We start from the raw sequence: 18,937 nt of genomic DNA, 5'->3' as shown, positions 1-18,937 counted from the left end.
CCCTTAAATCCCTACATTCTTATCATCCCTACACTCTTTTCAGCCCTACATTCTTTTCATCCCTACATTGTTTTCATCCCTACACTCTTTTCATCCCTACATTCTTTTCAACCCTTCATTCTTTTCATCCCTACACTCTTTTCAGCCCTACATTCTTTTCATCCCTACACTTTTTTCATCCCTACATTCTTTTCAACCATTGTTTTCATCCCTACATTCCTTACATCGTTTCATCCCTTACGTCCCTACATTCTTTTCATACCTTCATTCTTTTCATCCCTTCATTCTTTTCATCCCTACACTCTTTTCATCCCTACATTCCTTACATCGTTTCATCCCTTACATCCCTACATTCTTTTCATCCCTTCATTCTTCTCATCCCGACACTCTTTTCATCCCTACATTCCTTTCATCCCCACATTCCTTATATCTCTGCATCGCTTATAATAAATATATTATAAAGACTGCTTCGATTGAAGGTAAGTGAAGGTAAGTTAGTTCAGTTCCTCTGTTTCCCGCCAGAGGGGGCTGATTCGACAGCGAAATTTTTTGAGAATTTCGTGAAATTTTTCGAAACTCAGCGCCCCCTAGCGGCAAAAATTTGAACTAAAATTTCGATGTCGAATCAGCGCCATCTGGTTTTGAAAAAAGGAACTAAATCTTGCTCTATTTCTGGCCCTCTGGCGGCAAAAATGCGAACTAAAATCTCGATGTCGAATCAGCGCCCTCTGGTGGCGAAAAAAGGAACTACATCTTGCTCCATTTCTGGCCCTCTGGCGGCAAAAATGTGAACTAAAATTTCGATGTCGAATCAGCGCCATCTGGTTTTGAAAAAAGGAACTAAAGCATGCAGAAATTTTGGCCCTCTGGCGGCAAAAATGTGAACTAAAATTTTGATGTCGAATCAGCGCTCTCTGGTGGCGAAAAAAGGAACTAAATTTGTATAAAATTGCAGGCCTTATAGCCGCACAAATTTCAACTCAATTTCAGGGAGGTACTGGGATGTATGGAATGTAGGAATATAAGTGATAAAAGGATGTAAAGGATACAGGCATGTAAGGGATGCAGGGATGTAAGGAATGAAGAGATGTAAGGAATGTAGGGATATAAGGGATGAAGCGATGTAAGGAATGTAGGCATGTATGGGATGCAGGGATGTGAAGGATGAAGAGATGTAAGGAATGTAGGGATATAAGGGATGAAGCGATGTAAGGAATGTGGGCATGTAAGGGATGAAGAGATGTAAGGAATGTAGGGATATAAGGGATGAAGCGATGTAAGGAATGTAAGGATGGAAAGAATGTATGGATGAAAAGAATGTTGGATGAAAAGAATGTAGGGATGAAGAGAATGTAGGGATGAAAAGAATGCAGGGATGTAAGGAATGCAGAGATGTAAGGGATGCAGGAATGTAAGGAAAGCAGAGATTTAAAGGATTTTTTTTTTTAACGTGGGGAAATCTTGCATAAGAGCCCCCACCGACCCTTTGGGCGGACGGCGGGGGAGTGTCAGATTCCTACGGACTAAAACCCCACGGCGACCAACACTGGTGCTAATCAAGTGGTTATCATTCAACGAACGTCTTAAAGTTAATGCAAATAATCTTTACTTTGAATTTTTATCAAAAATTTGATGCTCGATTGATACTGTAGTACTATCATTGTAAGAGTACTTACACATATAACATTTTTCTGCCTTGTTTTCGGGCATGCTTACAACGTCTCAGCGTCACTCACAGACATGTTTTCGCGTTATTAAAAGGAAGGATTTGTTAAATTATGAAATTACATGTAAAAACAATACAATCTATATATTATGTAATTGTATCTTGCATACTACTCTCTACAATAAGTCTTTTTGCACTTGTGGATACTCCACATTACTTCTTAAATATAATAATATAAAACAAATATATTTGTGTTAATTATTGTCTTTGAACAATGTTTTTGTTTGTGATGTTTCAAACAAAATTAATCGATATATTTCTGTATTATTAAGACGCATCATATATAGAAAATACACTGCAGTATAAGTGCTATGCTATGCGTTCTTGTACCCATAAAATATCATTGATCTAAAAAAACTTGTTTTGTGAATGAAAATGGAAGTTTTAAGTCATTTTGATCATATCGACGAAAGGTATATTTTTTCTTTTATTTGGAAATTGTAATAGATAAATCGGTCTTTATTTTATCAAAGAATATAATGACAAAGTTCCTGATGAATGATATTTTTTATTGATATTTGTCAATTGAAATTTTCTCTTTTCAGTTTTTACGATTAAAAGAACTATATAAAACTCAATACGTTATTATAAAATCACATTTAAATTTTGCATTTTCAATAAAGAACTAAACTCTTTAAAAGATTTTGCAACATAAGGTTATATTTCAGAAAAGTTATTTGATTCCATTGTTTGAGAAGTAATGAACTAATGAAATTTAGCTGTCACTTCTGTAAATGCTTAATATTTTATAGTGTGGATGACAATACAATTAGCAATGACAATGTTGGCGTCGTTCTAGAGGAAGCAGAAATAATAGATTGTGATACAGAAATAGAGACTGTCGCAGAAGAGGATAATATACAGTATCAGTTGTGTGAAGTTAATAGGAATGATAATGCAGTAGCATATCATGTAGTACAAGTTGGTGATAATCATACAAATAATGCTGAATTGTCATTAGCTGCACCTATAAACAATGCTGTCCAAGTACTAACATCTCCAATAAATGGTCAACTTTATGTACTTAGCAATGGTAATGAAGTAGTCACCACTGATTCTACAAGATCGGTTGCACCAAGAGTCAAACTTCAAATAGATAATCCACAAACCATTCTTACTAATATTAAGAAGGTATACACATTTTATTTTTGTGTATGGCTTATAGAAGTTGCTTAATTGCACCGATTGTTCGTGTTTTTTTGTCTAATTTTCATGTAGAGGGATGAAAGAAGGAGAGTAACACACAATGAGGTTGAAAGGCGCAGAAGGGATAAAATTAATAATTGGATATCAAAGTTAGGAAAACTTTTACCAGAATGTGAACAAAGTACAACAGGAGATGCTGAGGTAAAAACAAATTTTGAACTACAGGTAAAATATTTTATATTATTTTTATTTTATTTATACATTGAATATTGCTCCTTATTTTTACTGCAAATACCTGAATGAAAAATTTTTTGATTACAGAGTAAAGGGGGAATTTTAGCAAGAGCTTGTGAATATATCACAGAATTAAGAGATGTACAAGAAACTCTCTCACAGAGTTTAGATGAAAATGCTCAGTTATTAGAAGAAGCTAAAACTTTGAGACAAGTAGTTAATCAATTAAGAAAAGAAAATTCTGAACTGAAGGCACAGATATCGAATAGTACGACTTACATACTTGGTACTTAATTTTTAAAAATTCCTAAGATAGATGCAAATAGGTATGATTTGTTTGAAAACGATTTTTCTGTGAGTACAATTTTATTTAAAGTATCATGTACTTTTGATTGTACTTGAGCAAGTAATATGTGGGAGACGCGTACAATTTAGTGCAATAAATTAATAGTAATATAGTAATTATAAAATGTTTATTTACATATATTTAACTGAGTAAATATTTATATTTTGAAAACAATTGTAAACATATTATGTAACTTTAACTGTACATATCATAAACAATAATTATTTATAACGTGAACAATCGAGCAAAGAGTAATTTATTAGTAAATCATTAAATTAGATATACAAATATACAAAACATCGTGCTATTCAATCAATAATAATAATCTTTATCCAAAAGTTATATGTCATTCAGTTTTAAATTCCTTATTGCCTAGAGTGTGTTGAAGTTCTTGCTAATGAAGAGTTCTACAATATTTACACTTATAAAGTACAATACCTAGTTATTTACATGAAACAAAGTGATACCATTGTTGTATCAGTTGTTTTCATCTTTTCTTCCTCGTCGTTTAAATTCATCATAACGCAGGATGCGCGTGTATATCAATGTAATATTAATATATACGCACGGCCGGCAATATTAAATACAAGGGAAAATATATGCGTTTACATATATATGCAACAGCCTAAACTGTTATTACAGTAACGCCTAATAATATTATTGCTTCAAAGCACATTATTTTGACGTTTGTGCAGAAATCGTTTCAATATTCCCAGAGTAATAACACAAATTAACGGGCTTGTAATTATGTATGTACATGTAACCGTTAGAAAGAACAAATATCGAATTATAAATTACCCTATTTGTTAAAACTTCATTGTGTATTTTCTTCATTTAGATATGTAGAGCATGGTCAATGAAAATAATAAATTATTACAGTGCGTCTTTTGTTCAACGACATATTACGTGGATAATTGTAATATTACTCTGGCAATTGATAGAAGTTTTACCTCTTTATTCATGTAAATGGAATGAAATGGATGAAAAGTTATGTATGAGTTGTGCAAATACGGCGGTATTATCGTTTCAGCATTCCCCTCTTAAACACGAAAATGCTTTTCTTCCTTACATTTAGTCACATTGGCCATTATACTTGTTCTTACACAACAATGCTTGTAACGAAATTGCGTTCGAACAAATAAAAATTGTCCTATAAAAATAACTCTTGAATGAGTTACAGTTCAGCAACAAATGTGTATCGTGTCTAATCTACACATCAATGATTAATGATCTCTGTACAGTCTGAGTAGGAATCTTGCTCCTTCGCTTTGTCATCATATTGTCCTCGTCGTTTATAGTAAATAGAATGCCAGAAAATAAGCAAAAATATACTTCTGTGTATTGTTTCGTTTTTTGTTTCATTTTTCTTCACATATTTCGTTCATCTTTTACGAAATTACACACGGTTGAATGCAGAGAATAATCAATCGTAATTTTTTTTAGAAACGTATACATTTTTTAAACTTACACGGTGCTTCGAACATTGACGAGAAATGACAGAAACGAATGAAGACGCGTTTAGTAAACATATTTGGCAGTGTTGAAAACTTTCACAATCGAAGGATTTAATAGCTGTTTTTCTTTCCTGAAACGTTAATTTAATAATACACGATGAATTATTATAGATACAACAGTGTGTACGTTCTCTGTTCCTAACTCGTACAAAACACAGAGGTTTTTGCTGGCTGACTGGCTTTCATCGCGATATCCTCGTAACATTGTTCTGTACAAGAGTAGAAAAAACTTTAAAAGATATCTCAGATGATTTTCATTTTTCTTTAGAAACTGCTCCGATAGCAGTTGAAAAAAGAGGCTTGATATGCGAGTATTTACACGTTCCAACGATACCTCTGTATCCTTAATACTGCCGCTTCTTGTGCCGACGTAGAAAGATAATTCTCCGCCAGTTTATCGAAATTTCAAATCTTCGTACAAACTACGATGAGTATTTATCGCTTCGCGTGAACATTACCATTTACCGCTTCCACTGTGACGATGATAATTTTCAGGCAGTAAAAGGGTAGCTGCTTTATTTTTTTTTTTTTTTTTTGAAATTCTAAGGAACACGTTCGCTTTATTATGAGAGAAATCTCTCAGAGGTGATGTTTACTATCAACATTTTGTTGCTTTAATGTGCGTTCTAAAAGGCTATTTAAAAGATTATCGAACCAGACATATAGTTAAAAGACTTTTCAGTCTATAGCTAGTAGTTAAATTGTTTACAACGATATTCAGATAAATTTCGATTATTCTTTTCTCTCAGAGCTACCCTCGTACCGACTCATCTATAGATTCATTCGGGAAATAAGCATACCTCGGTCAGTCTTTATTACCATAAAAAGAAAAGAAAAAAAATGTATGGCCATCGCTGATCCATTCATTCCTCACAACACTAAAGCGATCGTATTTTAATAACGCTAAACTTTTATCACTGTTTCTTTACGCGACTTCTTGTGATAAAAGTGACTAGTACTTTCTCTTTAGTACCTCAAAAGCTCGCTATTAAACGTTACACATATATTTATGCTTGTCTAGTAATAAGTGCGTTCGTTTCTCTAGCATATGCAATTATTTTTCTCAATTATATTTTTCTAACGCGATACTGGTCTTTCATCGTTCCACCTCTGAATCCCTTTTCAACCTTTCGTCAAATGTTCTTCCCCTATTTCTTTTCTTTTTTCTCGGCTAACATATTTGTATAAACGTTGCTTGCGTGTATACTTCGCTTTACGTACATTGTTATAATTACCTTTTAATTAATAGTATTACCTGCGGTTTATACTGTTACGTGTAACAAACAACGTTCATCATTTACTAGAGAAAGCTAAGTGACAATAGCTTGTCGTTGTGTGGTTGCGATGCGACGACAAAGCGTTTTGATGAAGAAGAATCTTTCTTTGAGGCAGTGAAATAAATATCGTCAATGATGCGATTACACGTTATATCGAACTGTGTGCTTCTTTTTTTTTTATATAAACTAAACCAGTACTAGAATTGGACTAATGAAAATCGTAGCTATCCCGCTACATTCTTTAAACAGGACGTATCGATGATGTCAAGTCGATAACAATTTTTTTTTAACCATAACTTAACGATTAGATAAATTAAATACCTTCGTTCCATACATCTGACGAGCGCTTAAGATCGTTTGCTTTCTTATAATTGAAAACGTACCTGATTTTTACGTCAGAGGATCAAGATGATCAGAGTACGAATCGTTTCGAAGAAAACTTTTCTAATGTCTTAAACGTTTAGTAGTATACGTTCGAGTCACGATTCTGAGGCAACGATTAAGCGCTTCTCGTCAAACTTTCACAAATCAATGTATGGTACGAAGGTAGGCCTGTCTCAGGACGGCTGAAGTCGAGTACTTTTTTTGCTGCTACCAAATGTGAACCAAGTGCCAACTTTACGTCCCAACGAGTTCGTTGTACCTTGCCCGATCATCGTAGGTATTTCGTAAGCCGATTCTCTTTTGTACGTTTTGTCTGTAAACATTCAATTGAGACAATTGGAATCGTTCCTTGGCTCTGAGCCGTTTATTCTTAACACTTTGATGACCTCTTTATTTTATGAAACCAATGGCTCTTATCGTTGTATCTTTATTTTCATACCGATAAAAAGATTATTGAAAAAATCTAACAGAATGGATAAAAATGAAGTAAAGAATTTCGTATCAAAGTCACAACTACCAGCTCCCTGCCATCAAAGTGTTGATGTATTTTTAAACAATTTCATTACGTACTGCGAGGTTTGATTGGCGGCCTGTTCTGAAGTCTCGTCGCTGCAAGCCTGGCCAATTGTTTAGCTGCAGCTGGAAACTCTAATCCATCGTTTCTGTCTTGAACAACCAGTCTTCGTTCCTCCGCCATGGCTTCTAACCATCGACGCTTCTCTTCTGCAGTGCGGCAGCAGAAGAGCAACCATTTATCTCGAACACAACTGTATACTTTTAAACAATGCCTCACCGTCACTCCTAGTTGATGATCTATAAACGACGCGTTAAGAATTTACGATTAATATCAACTATTCAACTTATGATCCTTGCGGCGTAGATCAATCTTTAGGGAAATCACCTTTTCCATCGGGAACATCGATCACTTCGCTCGTGTCGAGATAAATGCGACCTTTATACACGTAAGTGTTCCGCTTCAGAATATCCTTTTTACAATAAACCAGTTGATGGTCGAAGAGGAAAAGGGTGATATTGTTTGTCCACATGCCGGTGGTAACTCTAATCGCGTCACCTTGATAAATTAACTGGGACGAAACTTCAATGAGATCTTCACCCTATAACATCAGCCGGAAATATGAACACGGTGGAAAAATATTTTGCTAGAATATTTTCGTTGGAATTAGGAGAAGAATTCATACCTCCCATCCTTCGACTCTTAATTGCCAAGCAGCCAGCTTCTCGAGGCTCTCCATTCGTCTCTTACGTTCGTTAATTAAGACCGCAACACCTCGCATCGCTTCGAGCGCTTCCTGAATCTTATGGTAATCTGGATGATCAGCTTTCGTGTATTTCAGTAGCTCCGCCAATTGGAGCGGATACTTGCATATCCGTTGTACGGGCGTTAACAAGTACCCGTCCAAAGGAATCTCTATCAAACCTCTCATTAATCTGCACGCTTCAAAGAATTTGCTATAACGATTATGCTGGTACAATTCTTGCAACGTGGCGGTGGCCATCGGGTGGCTGTTGCAATATTCCGAGTACATACGAAATCCAGCCCTCTGAAAGAAATATTTAAACAACCATTTAGATTTTCACATTTCCGAAGATCCAGCAGTGACGACGGATCAAGTTTTTTCAACTTTCTTACATGATTCAGGAAACATTCACCGACGCAACTCTTGTACGGCGAGTTCCAGTCGATCCGAGACTCGAGATCCTTCAAGAATTCGGACTGAAAGTCCAACAGTTCTTCGAGATTGATGAAAATCGTTTCTATCTGATCTTCGGTGAACATATCGGTACGACGTCGACATTCAGCTATGTAGCCCTCAGCGACGTCTCTCAATATCTTAACGAAATCGCGTTCAGTTTGAACCAGCTCGCGAACCACGCTCGTTCGAACTTGTTCGTTCGACAACAGCGAAACACTGGTGCGTCTTCTCAATTGAGAATTAGACGTACCCCCGGATGCCATCGCCGCCAAACAATCCTCGACTGTGTCCTCTTGACTTACGCGTAACTGTAGATATCAAGGTGGAATCGTTAATGAATAATGAGATGTCTTAAATTTAATTTCATACTTATAAACCGAATATGTCTTACCCTAACAAATGCAGCCGGGAACCAACCATGTTCACCCCTACAGCTACCCCACCACCAATCTTTGTCCAGGTTGTCAAGAACCTCGATCACATCGCCGGCACGAAAAGCAAGCTCTTCCGGTTCCATTGCCACGTGGTCCCAAACAGCTTCAGCCAGTATCACCACTTCCTCGTCCATCGTCTGCTCGAAGGATTTCTTCCTGTCCGTCAAGGAGGCGATGGAAGACTCGGAATCGGACATCATTTCATCATCGGACGTTCCACCTCTTCCGTCCTGTTCGTCTTCCGACAGGACGTTTCCACCGGGCAACCTCGCGCCTAATTTCAAACGAAAGACACCGTGTCTTTATCATGATGGAAAAAAAATGACGATCTCGTTGCCCAATGAAAGAGAAGAAAGAAAGAAAGAGAGAGCAATCTACTTTGCGTCCGTTGTTTGGCTCGGTATGCGCTTTGTTCTCTCACTGGTTTCTCGATTTTCTCAAGTCGCTTATGATGTTAGAATACGAGACAAAAAAAACGATCGTATGCAAAAAATCACCATGTAGACATCCATCGCAGGCTTGCTGGCGTTGGCAGCGAAAGATTAAAAAAATCGTTTATGATGTTTGATGGAGGATTTTAACTAACTTCCTTCCGGAGCTTCGTGAAACATAACGCGCGATAAATAAAAGGATATGGTTCTTTAATTTTTGCTAAATTGTTAGAATGTTTGTTTCATGAAACTCTTTTGAAAGTAATCGCTTTCTACTGCACCTTGCAAAACAAAAGCATATATTCACAGGAAGCAAAACCTTTACAGAACGAAGATATCAACATGTTCAATACAAGAGTGTTCCGCATTCCTTACTTTTCAGGGACTCTTCTTACAGGTGCGTTCTGATACAACGGCGAGTGGTTCAAAATTTTTACAAGGGCGCATGCTAGCTCAGAGAACACTCTCGGAAAATGATATCAGTCTAGAGAAAAAGTTGGATACCACTGCGGTGGAAGGTGTGCACTAATCTTCGTCAACTGGCTACCAGTGAACTTTCGTACCAAGCAAACAAGCAATATACTAAAAAAAAAAAAAAAAAGAAAAGATAACGATCTCTTATGACTTTTTCTTTTATAAGTAAAAAGTTGGTTGCATCAACGCGAGAGAAAAAGAATGTAAAACCGACTATTACGGTTTGTGATTAATGAAAGTGCAACGAACGATCGATTACTCGTTTGCTTGGGACGAAAGGAAAAGGAAAATGTGGTCTACGTTAAAATTCGAACAGAGTATCAAACAAGTAAAAGATTCGTCTGAGGATCGACGAGTGTTAAGCTTTACCTGCAGTTTTGGTGCGCATCAAGGGTGATAGCTGATTGATACCCAGTGGCTGGCTAAGTGAACGCCTCAAATTTGTCCGAGAACTCCTCCCTTTCGCGTTACTGAGACCAGAATAAAATTGCCATTAATTTTCTCCCTCGCCGGTACATGTTCGGATAGAGAGGTTCAACAAGCTTGTGTTTACGTAGAAGCATCGATACAACATTCAGCAACGAATTACAATAGGTAAGTATATATACACACGACAAGGTATACACGTGTATACAAAGTGGTTCCGTTAATTACCCTACCTTGAATAATTTATCATTTTTTTTTTTCTTTATGACATTTTTATCAGAAGATAACAAGACTTATATTAAAGAATATTGTTGAGTTCTATAATTTGGGAATGCTTTTATAAACAGTATTGAAATTGCTGATCTAGAAAAGTTGATAAAAATGTAATTGGAACGATGAAATCAATAAAAATGTATATTTTGATTATGAAAGAACCACTCCGTACGTTGTTACGCGTGACAGACCAACTGTTTTACGAGGAAAATTAAAAGAAGATGGTTTGTTATAATACCCGTCTACCTACCACTATTCTCCCTCGATTTACTGGAAAGGTTCGAGAATAAAGAATGTAAATTTCGTAAAGGATAATCTTTCAAGGAATTGTTTTTTGATGATATTGTAATGTCGTGCCATGATTCGTCTCGAATTGAACAGGAATAGAAAAACAAATTCAGGAATCATTTTAAAATCAAACAATTTGATTAAAAAAAAGGAAATAACGTTCAACGAAACACCTGATAGGTCTTTTCATTATTAGTTTCGCAGCAGCATAGCTATTAGCTATATTCACTTATTACAAAGACGGTGTAAATTCTTATTTAAGTATTTCCATTACAGCTCGAGCAATCGTCGTATAACGTCGATAAGAAAATTGTAGAGTTTAATTAGATTAAAGTTAATTATCCCGAATCGAAGACAATCCGAGATCACGGATCCAGTTCCACAATATTCGAATGAATTGATTTCTTGCTGAAATTATGAATGTAAATTATGTTAGAATGAAGCAACACCAGATAGTAATTAATGTTAGGGACCTTAGCTCCCCAAACAAAGATCCTACAAAGTTTAGCACCCAATCAATGTTGCAAAGTCCTTAAATACGTTGAAGATGGATCCGCGAACTCTGAACCTAAGATGATTGCTTCGACTTGGCTGTACTCTCTCGTTAGAGTTGGCTTTCGTTCGCAAATGGCAAAAGTCAATGAGGCGTTTGCGATAAAGAAAGAGGGGGTGGGGGAGAGGAAAGGTGCGAGAAAGCACGGTATGGTTCACGATCATTAAACGCACCTTCTCAGCGTAACGATGTCATGGGAGGAGTGCCTTGGACTAAGCCTAGGAGGCCTCGTCTTGATGGGCGACGGTGTCGAGAGCATCCTTCGGTAATTGTGCACGTGGCTGTAACCAGACCTCGTATCCCACTGTAGTAACCTCTGACCTCCTAAATCGCTGTTAGTTCTCCGTACATGTTGGTGCCTCGACGTTCGGCTCTGAAGATCCGCCTGAAAGTACCATACCATACGTTCTCGTTAATATCAACCTTTCGTTCATGTTCTGCCCTCCTTAGCTCAATTGCCCTAACAATCATTTTCTTTCCATTGTACCATTTTTATTTTTCATAACAGCCTACGTAATTTCTTGGGATATGTACACGGACATTTTAACTAAGGAGAACAGCGCGGTTATCGACACGAGCAAGCGAAGATGTAGCTCTTTTCTGGGCGTGACATTTTAAGCCAGTCTGACCAGAAAATTGCTTAGTTCGTTTAACGACAATTATCATATTGGATTCTGTTAATGCGAAGACACGAAGGGATTGCGATCAATTTTAGGACCCCGATGATAAAATGGATTAGCAAGATTCTGAATTGTGTCGAAAATTTAAAATGCACTTTCTATATTTTGCATATTTTCAAATCACTCTGCAATCGTCACGCGAGGTATAATCAAATGGTAAGTAGCGTTTGAAGTGTAAAGGGTTAAGAGAACTGGCTTTCACATTTTTACACCTTTTTTCCAATCGTTTCCATTGATATCTTTGGAGTGTTTCTTTTTTGGCACACTTTTGAACCAGTAGATTTGAGAAAAAACGCGATCGAACGATACAACGATACAACGAGGTGACGATGAGCGAACTACGACCTCGAGTTTCGTAGATAGTCCCATAAATCGTGCTCGTTCGCTCGCACAGCTCGATATCAACTGACCAGGACTGCGTTTCCTCTCCTCGTATCCTGGCCAACGCGATATATTCTCTGGCCGCGTATCAGGCGACTGCCGGTGATCTGTACGAGCGTGGCTAAATCGTATACAAACGTGAGTAATGCGAGCTATTGTACCGAAGGAAACAGTCATACGCGTGGCTCCGATAATGATTACAAACGTGCGACGCTACCGGTAACAATTATAAATCATCGTTGGAAGAGAGAAAGAGGATTCGGAATTGCGCAGAAAACGAAACAAAAGCTGCGAAACAGAGTTTCAAACATCCACGACAAACCTGTTACTTTCATTGTTAGCAGCAACGTTCCACCTCAAGATCCTCGTTTCTTGTTCTCAGACCCAATTGTTAGCCCTTTCGGATTAATTAATCCTCGTTAAACGGTATCGCAGAGGGAAAATTGTTTTCTATTCGCGGAAATATAAATCGTTTCCGGTAGAAAAATGATTAATAAGTTGGGTGTATTCGGGTCACCGAGTGGAAAAACGTTAATTAGAAAATGACCCTCTGCGATACAGTCACTTAATGAACATTATCCAGCACAGATGCAGCGACCACGCAGCTTCTTGAGCAGCCGATGTTACTGGTGTTTGTTAACGATTAATGTGATAATTGGATGTAGCGGGTCAGCAGGGCAAAGAACGATAGTCTTTACCTTAAATTTGTCGATCAGTATCTGGTTGACGAGCTCGGACTGGGGTCGTGATTTGTCCGCGACTCGTCTACGAAGGGCCGGAGGGCTGTCTGTCTCGTCTTGGGCATCCGTGTCGTGGGACTCGGAGCTATCACCACCCCCTATCATTCCACCACCACCGCCCCCAGTCAATGCTCCACCAGATACCATCTATATCGTTCACAATTTACTCGGTTACTCGTCGTGTCTGGAGGAGAGGTTTTCGATAGAGATCCATCGATTGGCATGATCGTTTGGAGGAAATCGATTTAGAGGAATCGGTACAAACGACTACGCGTCGCTCGACCATGTATCTTCTTTCGAAAGAAAACTTAGAGAAACAGGTATCTCCTGGATCGATTCAGGCTACCGGCTTCAACTTCACTTCTTACCGACTAATGTATGAATAAATAATGGTGTTTGTTAAACTTCTCTCTTACCTCTATCTGTATTCCACTATCACCGCTGTTGCACTTTGCATTTCTGGCAGCTTTGCTACCCTTTTTCCTTTCCTTGCTGCTTCTCCACACGAGAGGACCAAATCTGTAACAAATAAATTCGATATAAATTTAAACTTCATCCATCAAAGTTAGGAAAGTGATCCTTCAACGAGAAATACGGTCAGTGAGTGATGTATTACAGAGTGAAAATGATGGAGAAGAAAAATCGAAACTAACCGAAATTTCTGGTCACTGTTGGTGTCTTCTTTATGTTGGGACGTTTGTTCCGTCACATTTGACGGTTCCCTTTCCTCTTCCTCGTCTAGAGGACCGGATCCATCGTTATCTTCCACCGGACACTCGCTTTCGTTGCTCTCTTTGCTGCCCTTTTTGTGGAACCTAAGCGAGAAGCTCTTTCGAAATTTCTGCAGAACGCTCTCTTGCTGGCTCTGGGTGCTCGAACGGGCAGGATTCTGGATGCCGGAAGCGGTCACAATATTGCCACTCAGGTTGGAGGGTTGCTCTTGGAGACGCGAGTGAGAGACCAAGGGAATTGTCGCCTCGGTCAGAGGATGCTCGGTTGTTACGTGGCCTGTTGTCCCCTCGTCCTCTTCGTCGCCCGACCACTGTCGACTGTTCAAACGACATAATGGAACGTTATTATCGACACTTCGCATCGTTAGAAATCTAATTATCATTAATTCCAAGAGAAATCGATGTTACGCTGGTGTTAATTCGTTGATTATCGGCGAGGTAAGAACGAAGAGTAAAGATGACACAGATTTTCGATGTTGCCGTACAATTTAATATTTCAATCATTCGTTTAATCAATGGACCATTGTGATCGCGAGTGAAAAATAATTGACGACCCGTAGGAAACTCAACACCGTTTCTTCCTGCGGTCTGCGCTGCAGGAGGCGTTGTAAAATTGATAGATCCCGAAGGTGCACTGAACGCCAGACGATTTATGCAGCTGAACACCCAACACGGCAGCTGACCAAGTGACTGTCCAAAGCTGCATAACGGAAACGACGACGTCACGAAAAACTCTCATCCGTCTGCCTTTGAAAACGGAAGTTCGCGGTTTCTCGAGGAACGTTTCCAAATTCTGCCCGATCGTGGAACGATTCGTAACGTTCCGTGAAAATTGTTGGAGTAACTTTAATTCTAAGACAGGAAAGAAAGTAATCAAGATTTTGCTTGATTACAAATTTTTTAACTCCGTCACTTTGGCAACGATTGTTCTTCGTTCAGAATTAATTACAGGAGAACAAAAACATTTTCATGAGAACGAAAAGGCAAGAATGATAAATTGAAACGGCGCAAAGTAGATCGGTTTGGTTATTTTATTTTTTTTCTGAAAACAATACTTCGCGCACTTCGTGTTCTCGAGTCAGATTAATGAGAAAACATTGTGTGCCAGCCTTCACGTACCACATCATCGGAGCAGGAACCGATCGAGTTTTTCCTTTCCAGATTAATGTTTATCCGGTGTGTTTCGTTACTTCTTGCTCTCCGGCAACATTTTACGCTTCGCTCGTCCCGTCCGCTCCTGTTTTTCCTTCCTCACTTCGTGAAACTTCTCGCGAAGAACAGACCGACACTTTTTACTCTGTTTAAAAGCATTTCAACGTAAAATATCCGCAGTGAAAACAAACACAGTGGAACCGATAGCTGTTTCACCAGCTACTTCAGCCTCGACGAATCCAAGAGAAATTTCTTACCGTTGCTTTCGACAGAAAGAAACTTTCCTTTTATTAACTGTTTTCTATTTATACGGATCGGTTGGAAATCCTCGAGATTATTCGACGCACGAAGAACCACTTGCAACCACTTTTAGACAGGAAATGCGTCGAGTGACGGGCTGCAGGCGACTGAAACCTTCGTATACCACAAGCAACAACCAAACCACGTTTTAACACGTACAACACGCCAAGTTACTTTGTTCCTACGCTTGTGTGATTCTCGTAGGTCTATACGATTCGTGACATAAAGATATTCATGGAAACCTTCCTTCCTGTCGGTTAGAATTTTTACTTCTTAATTAGGCTCCGCCACTTTTGCTCCACCGTCACTTGTTGATCGAACGCGATAATCAACCGCAAAACTTTTCTTAACAAAAGTCACGTTACTTATGAAAAGATATCCCACTAAAAGGATGATATTCAATTTTGAAGTTCCCTCGATTGTAAAAACAGAAAGAACAGAAATTTATCGGTTGATCGAGGGTAAAAATTTCACTGTGCAAATAACGAATCTCGTTCGTAATCGGGAAACAAGCGAAGGTTAATTCGCAGACGGAATAAGAAGACGAGAAGAAGAAAATCAGTGAAAACAGACGTTCCACGGGAAGTGCATTGAACGACGAGCCACGATCGACTGAAGGCTCTCGGTGGTCACACAAATCCAGTCTCACGTGTGCTCCACGTGTGTGGGTGCACGGTTTGTGTGCCAGTGCACCTCGTGAACTCTTCCCAGAACAGATTTCAAGGGTCGCTTCAGGTATAAACCGACACGACGAGGGGTTGCGCGGCTCCTCCACCTCCCTAAAACCTCGGTTGCTCTCTTCCTCGTCTCTTTTTCTCTATGGTTCTCTCCTTTCACTACGCTTCACCCTCGTTCCTTCTTTCCTCGTGGGCGGGAGAGAGGAGCGGCCAAGCAGACCCGTCGGTCTTCACAAAAGGTACCATTTATCCATTGTAGTGACAGTGGCCCGCTGGCTCCTCTCTCGTTCCCTTTTTAATCGGCCGGATTTTTACTCCGCGTACCGACGACAACGACGACGTGCCACCTACAAAATTTGACACGGTACACCTAACTCGCGTTTCTCCTTCTCTTGCTAATCTTCCTTCGCGTTCCCTTTTGTTCTCGCTTTTCCCTTTTCGTCATGCGAATTTCCTTGAAATCGGTACTGCGATTTTGCGCTGCTACGTCGCGCTGGTCGATTCGAACTTTGCCTACGGCGGGGATTGGCGAATTTTTTTTCACGAAGGCCCAAATTATAGGCAGTTTTAAATAGTAAGGGTAGAAATTCCTATTTTTCGTATTCCCGTTCACGTCCGAATTGCTTCGAAAATGCGAAAACGTTATTTCACAGTCACGTCGCAACATACTCGAAGAACGAAATTCGGTACAAAGCTGTCGGTATGTAAATCAGAATTCTCCGCGGATAGGTATCAGGAGAATTTCGAGGAAAACACCTCTAAGCGGAAGCACGAAAGCTGCGGTCACGTTTTCGACATTATTATTTTTCATAAAGTAACCAACAGTATTCTCGGGAAACTTTGCTGCCGTTCTTCCCGATTTATTACTTTTATGTAGCCGGCCACGTGGCACGGACAGACTATAACTTTCCTTTTTATCGATCTCTGTACAAATCTACCACCGTATAACGTGGCTGGTGTGCATTGAACTTTCGCAGGTACGTGTATGCGTGGGTGTGAAAACCAGTTCAATATTGTTCTGACGAAAAAAGATTATTAATTTACTCGATCATCGATCGCAGCAAAAAGGAAAATAAAAATTTTACAGAAGCGATCGCTCGATGTGTTCAATCGCGCAGAACTCTGTAGAACCGAGAACACTTTTAATTAAATTCCACCTTAGAACGTCGCACTTTTCCTTCTAGAATTCGATTTGTTGCCTTGGAATTCGAGATTTTCGACGCGAAACACTCGCACGTCTGGGAGAGGAACTCGGGGCCGTTAAACAGAGCGCAAGTGGTAGCGAAGTGAAGAAAGGAGAACTTACCGTTCCCCAAAACTTCGAATTAGAATAATACCGAGCTACGTCTCATTGTACGTGGCAGCGAGTTGCGCGCAAGTTTCGAAGCGAAGAAAATTAACGTTCCGCTAAATTGTTACCGGCTCTATAAAACTACGGGGCCAAGTGGTACCGAGAGACCCTTTCAAATTGAACTCGTAACACAGAAATTTCTGTAAAAGGTGAAAAAAAAGGTCCTTTCTCAAAAATAAATCACAAAAGAGAATTCTGCATGAAACAGATTCGAGAGACAAAGAAGAACGTCAAGAGTTCAAAAAAGCATGTCTAAAGAAATTAACGATGAAAAGGGGTGAATTATTTTGGGGACAATCGAGAGGAAAGAACATCAAGTTGCTCGTGAAATATTAACGAGGAAAAAAAAGAAGGTTCAGGGTGAGACAGACCGGAAGCAGGCGTACGGTTCCGTGAAACTAAAGAGGATGTCGCGAGAGATTCTCTATTCAAGTTGTAATTAGAGCAACGACCGGATGAATGTTCGTCCAGGTACAAAGTCGATGGAACCGAGCCGGGTCATTCGAAGTAACGTCTTTATTCTTGTCTCGGCAAACAACCCTGGCTGCGAGACACGTCCAACGGATCAAGAGGTCACGATGGAAAGCTGGAAAGCAGGAGGAAGCACTTCAAACGAACCTGGACACGATCAACCCGGAACCTTTGATCTATGCCAGCCTCTTCGATCAACTGCTTTTCTTCCTTTTTTTTTTTTTTTTTAAAACCTATTTTTAACTCCCCCGACGCGTCGCCCTTTGAACCGATATCGATAATCTAGCAAAGTGGAAATTCTTGTTCACGCGATGTGATGATTTTTGACTCCGTATTAAAAAAGTTTGGCGATTTTATATTAAATAAAATGATGAAAAACGAACGTTCTCGGTTACGGTTATTTTAACCCACGTGCAATAATTCTTGCGGATCAAGATAATTGGCGAGGCTTCGAAGGAACAGGGCCGAGTTATAATACAGCGGTTACCAGGGGAGAAATAATCACCCCGTAAAATGTTGCGTGAAATATGATGTAGCAAGGTGCGTGGAGCCGAGGTCGATATTTTGAAGTTCTTCACGGGGTTACGTTCGTACTCTCCCCTTATTTACCGTCACTTTGGTTGGCACAAACACCTGGGGTGCACGAGATAAGTTATGAAACCTGTCTGTTTCATGCCTGATGGGCTTTGCACCAAGATTTTCTTGCTTCCGGAAGCTGTGTTTGCCGTGGACGAAAAATATTGTACCGGGCAAATATTGAAAGAACGTAGTTGGCTTTCGTCGCGCGAGACAAATACAAACACGACGGGTCTTTTTTATGGAAAACGATTCGTCAGGGTCAATAAGGATCTTTTCACTGGAAACCGGTATAATATTCGAGAACGATGGAATATCATTTTCACCAGACGAAGAGAAGAACAAACAGAGATATAAGTGCAGGTGGAGAGATAAACAGAGAGATAGGTGAGAAATGGTCGTCGTAAAATTTACCTCGAGAAAAACAGAAGGTGCTTCGCGCGAAATTAAAAGAATAATGCGAAGACTTAACGCGGAGAGGAGCAAACTTCTTGAAATTAAGTAAGAATAAGGAAGGAAACGGTAACTTTAATAATGATTTAGAACTGGTACTTGTTTAAAGAAGAATACTGATCCTGAGTAATCGTCTCTATACAGACGGTTATTATCTTCGCTTTGAATCGTCAAGAAAAATGATAAACGAACAGATACAGTTTA

General features: G+C 39.2%; 2 protein-coding genes across 7 annotated transcripts in view; one reads left to right on the top strand and one right to left on the bottom strand.

The window, feature by feature from the left end:
• The first annotated feature begins 1,232 nt into the window (after positions 1-1,232).
• LOC117607247 (upstream stimulatory factor 1) lies at positions 1,233-5,340 on the top strand. Of its 2 annotated transcripts, none has more exons than XM_034330718.2 (4): positions 1,233-2,139; positions 2,479-2,857; positions 2,945-3,073; positions 3,194-5,340. In XM_034330718.2, the coding sequence occupies exons 1-4, from the start codon at positions 2,096-2,098 to the stop codon at positions 3,398-3,400; spliced, it is 759 nt and encodes a 252-aa protein (XP_034186609.1). In that variant the 5' UTR covers positions 1,233-2,095; the 3' UTR covers positions 3,401-5,340. The 2 variants fall into 2 exon arrangements, with proteins under 2 accessions (XP_034186609.1, XP_034186608.1); XM_034330717.2 differs by having other exon boundaries at positions 1,240-2,139; positions 2,945-3,097.
• A 140-nt stretch (positions 5,341-5,480) lies between these two features.
• Positions 5,481-18,937, bottom strand: part of RhoGEF3 (Rho guanine nucleotide exchange factor 3) — a 109,872-nt gene continuing 96,415 nt past the window's right edge. For 4 of the 5 annotated variants that reach the window (XM_076692116.1, XM_076692115.1, XM_034330694.2 and 1 more), the window contains 11 exons: positions 13,676-14,071; positions 13,439-13,541; positions 12,981-13,169; positions 11,395-11,606; positions 10,051-10,151; positions 8,734-9,050; positions 8,279-8,650; positions 7,827-8,189; positions 7,529-7,742; positions 7,198-7,440; positions 5,481-6,940 (listed from right to left, as the gene is read on the bottom strand). In XM_076692116.1, the coding sequence (XP_076548231.1) occupies positions 6,801-6,940; positions 7,198-7,440; positions 7,529-7,742; positions 7,827-8,189; positions 8,279-8,650; positions 8,734-9,050; positions 10,051-10,151; positions 11,395-11,606; positions 12,981-13,169; positions 13,439-13,541; positions 13,676-14,071 (2,650 nt within the window). In that variant the 3' untranslated portion in view covers positions 5,481-6,800. The remainder of the gene's footprint in view (positions 6,941-7,197; positions 7,441-7,528; positions 7,743-7,826; positions 8,190-8,278; positions 8,651-8,733; positions 9,051-10,050; positions 10,152-11,394; positions 11,607-12,980; positions 13,170-13,438; positions 13,542-13,675; positions 14,072-18,937) is intronic. The other variant, XM_076692118.1, reaches the window with a different exon arrangement.

This window comes from Osmia lignaria, chromosome 14 (genome assembly GCF_051020975.1).
Source record: "Osmia lignaria lignaria isolate PbOS001 chromosome 14, iyOsmLign1, whole genome shotgun sequence".
Lineage (NCBI taxonomy): Eukaryota > Metazoa > Arthropoda > Insecta > Hymenoptera > Megachilidae > Osmia > Osmia lignaria.
This window is presented reverse-complemented; position numbering and strand designations above follow the sequence as displayed.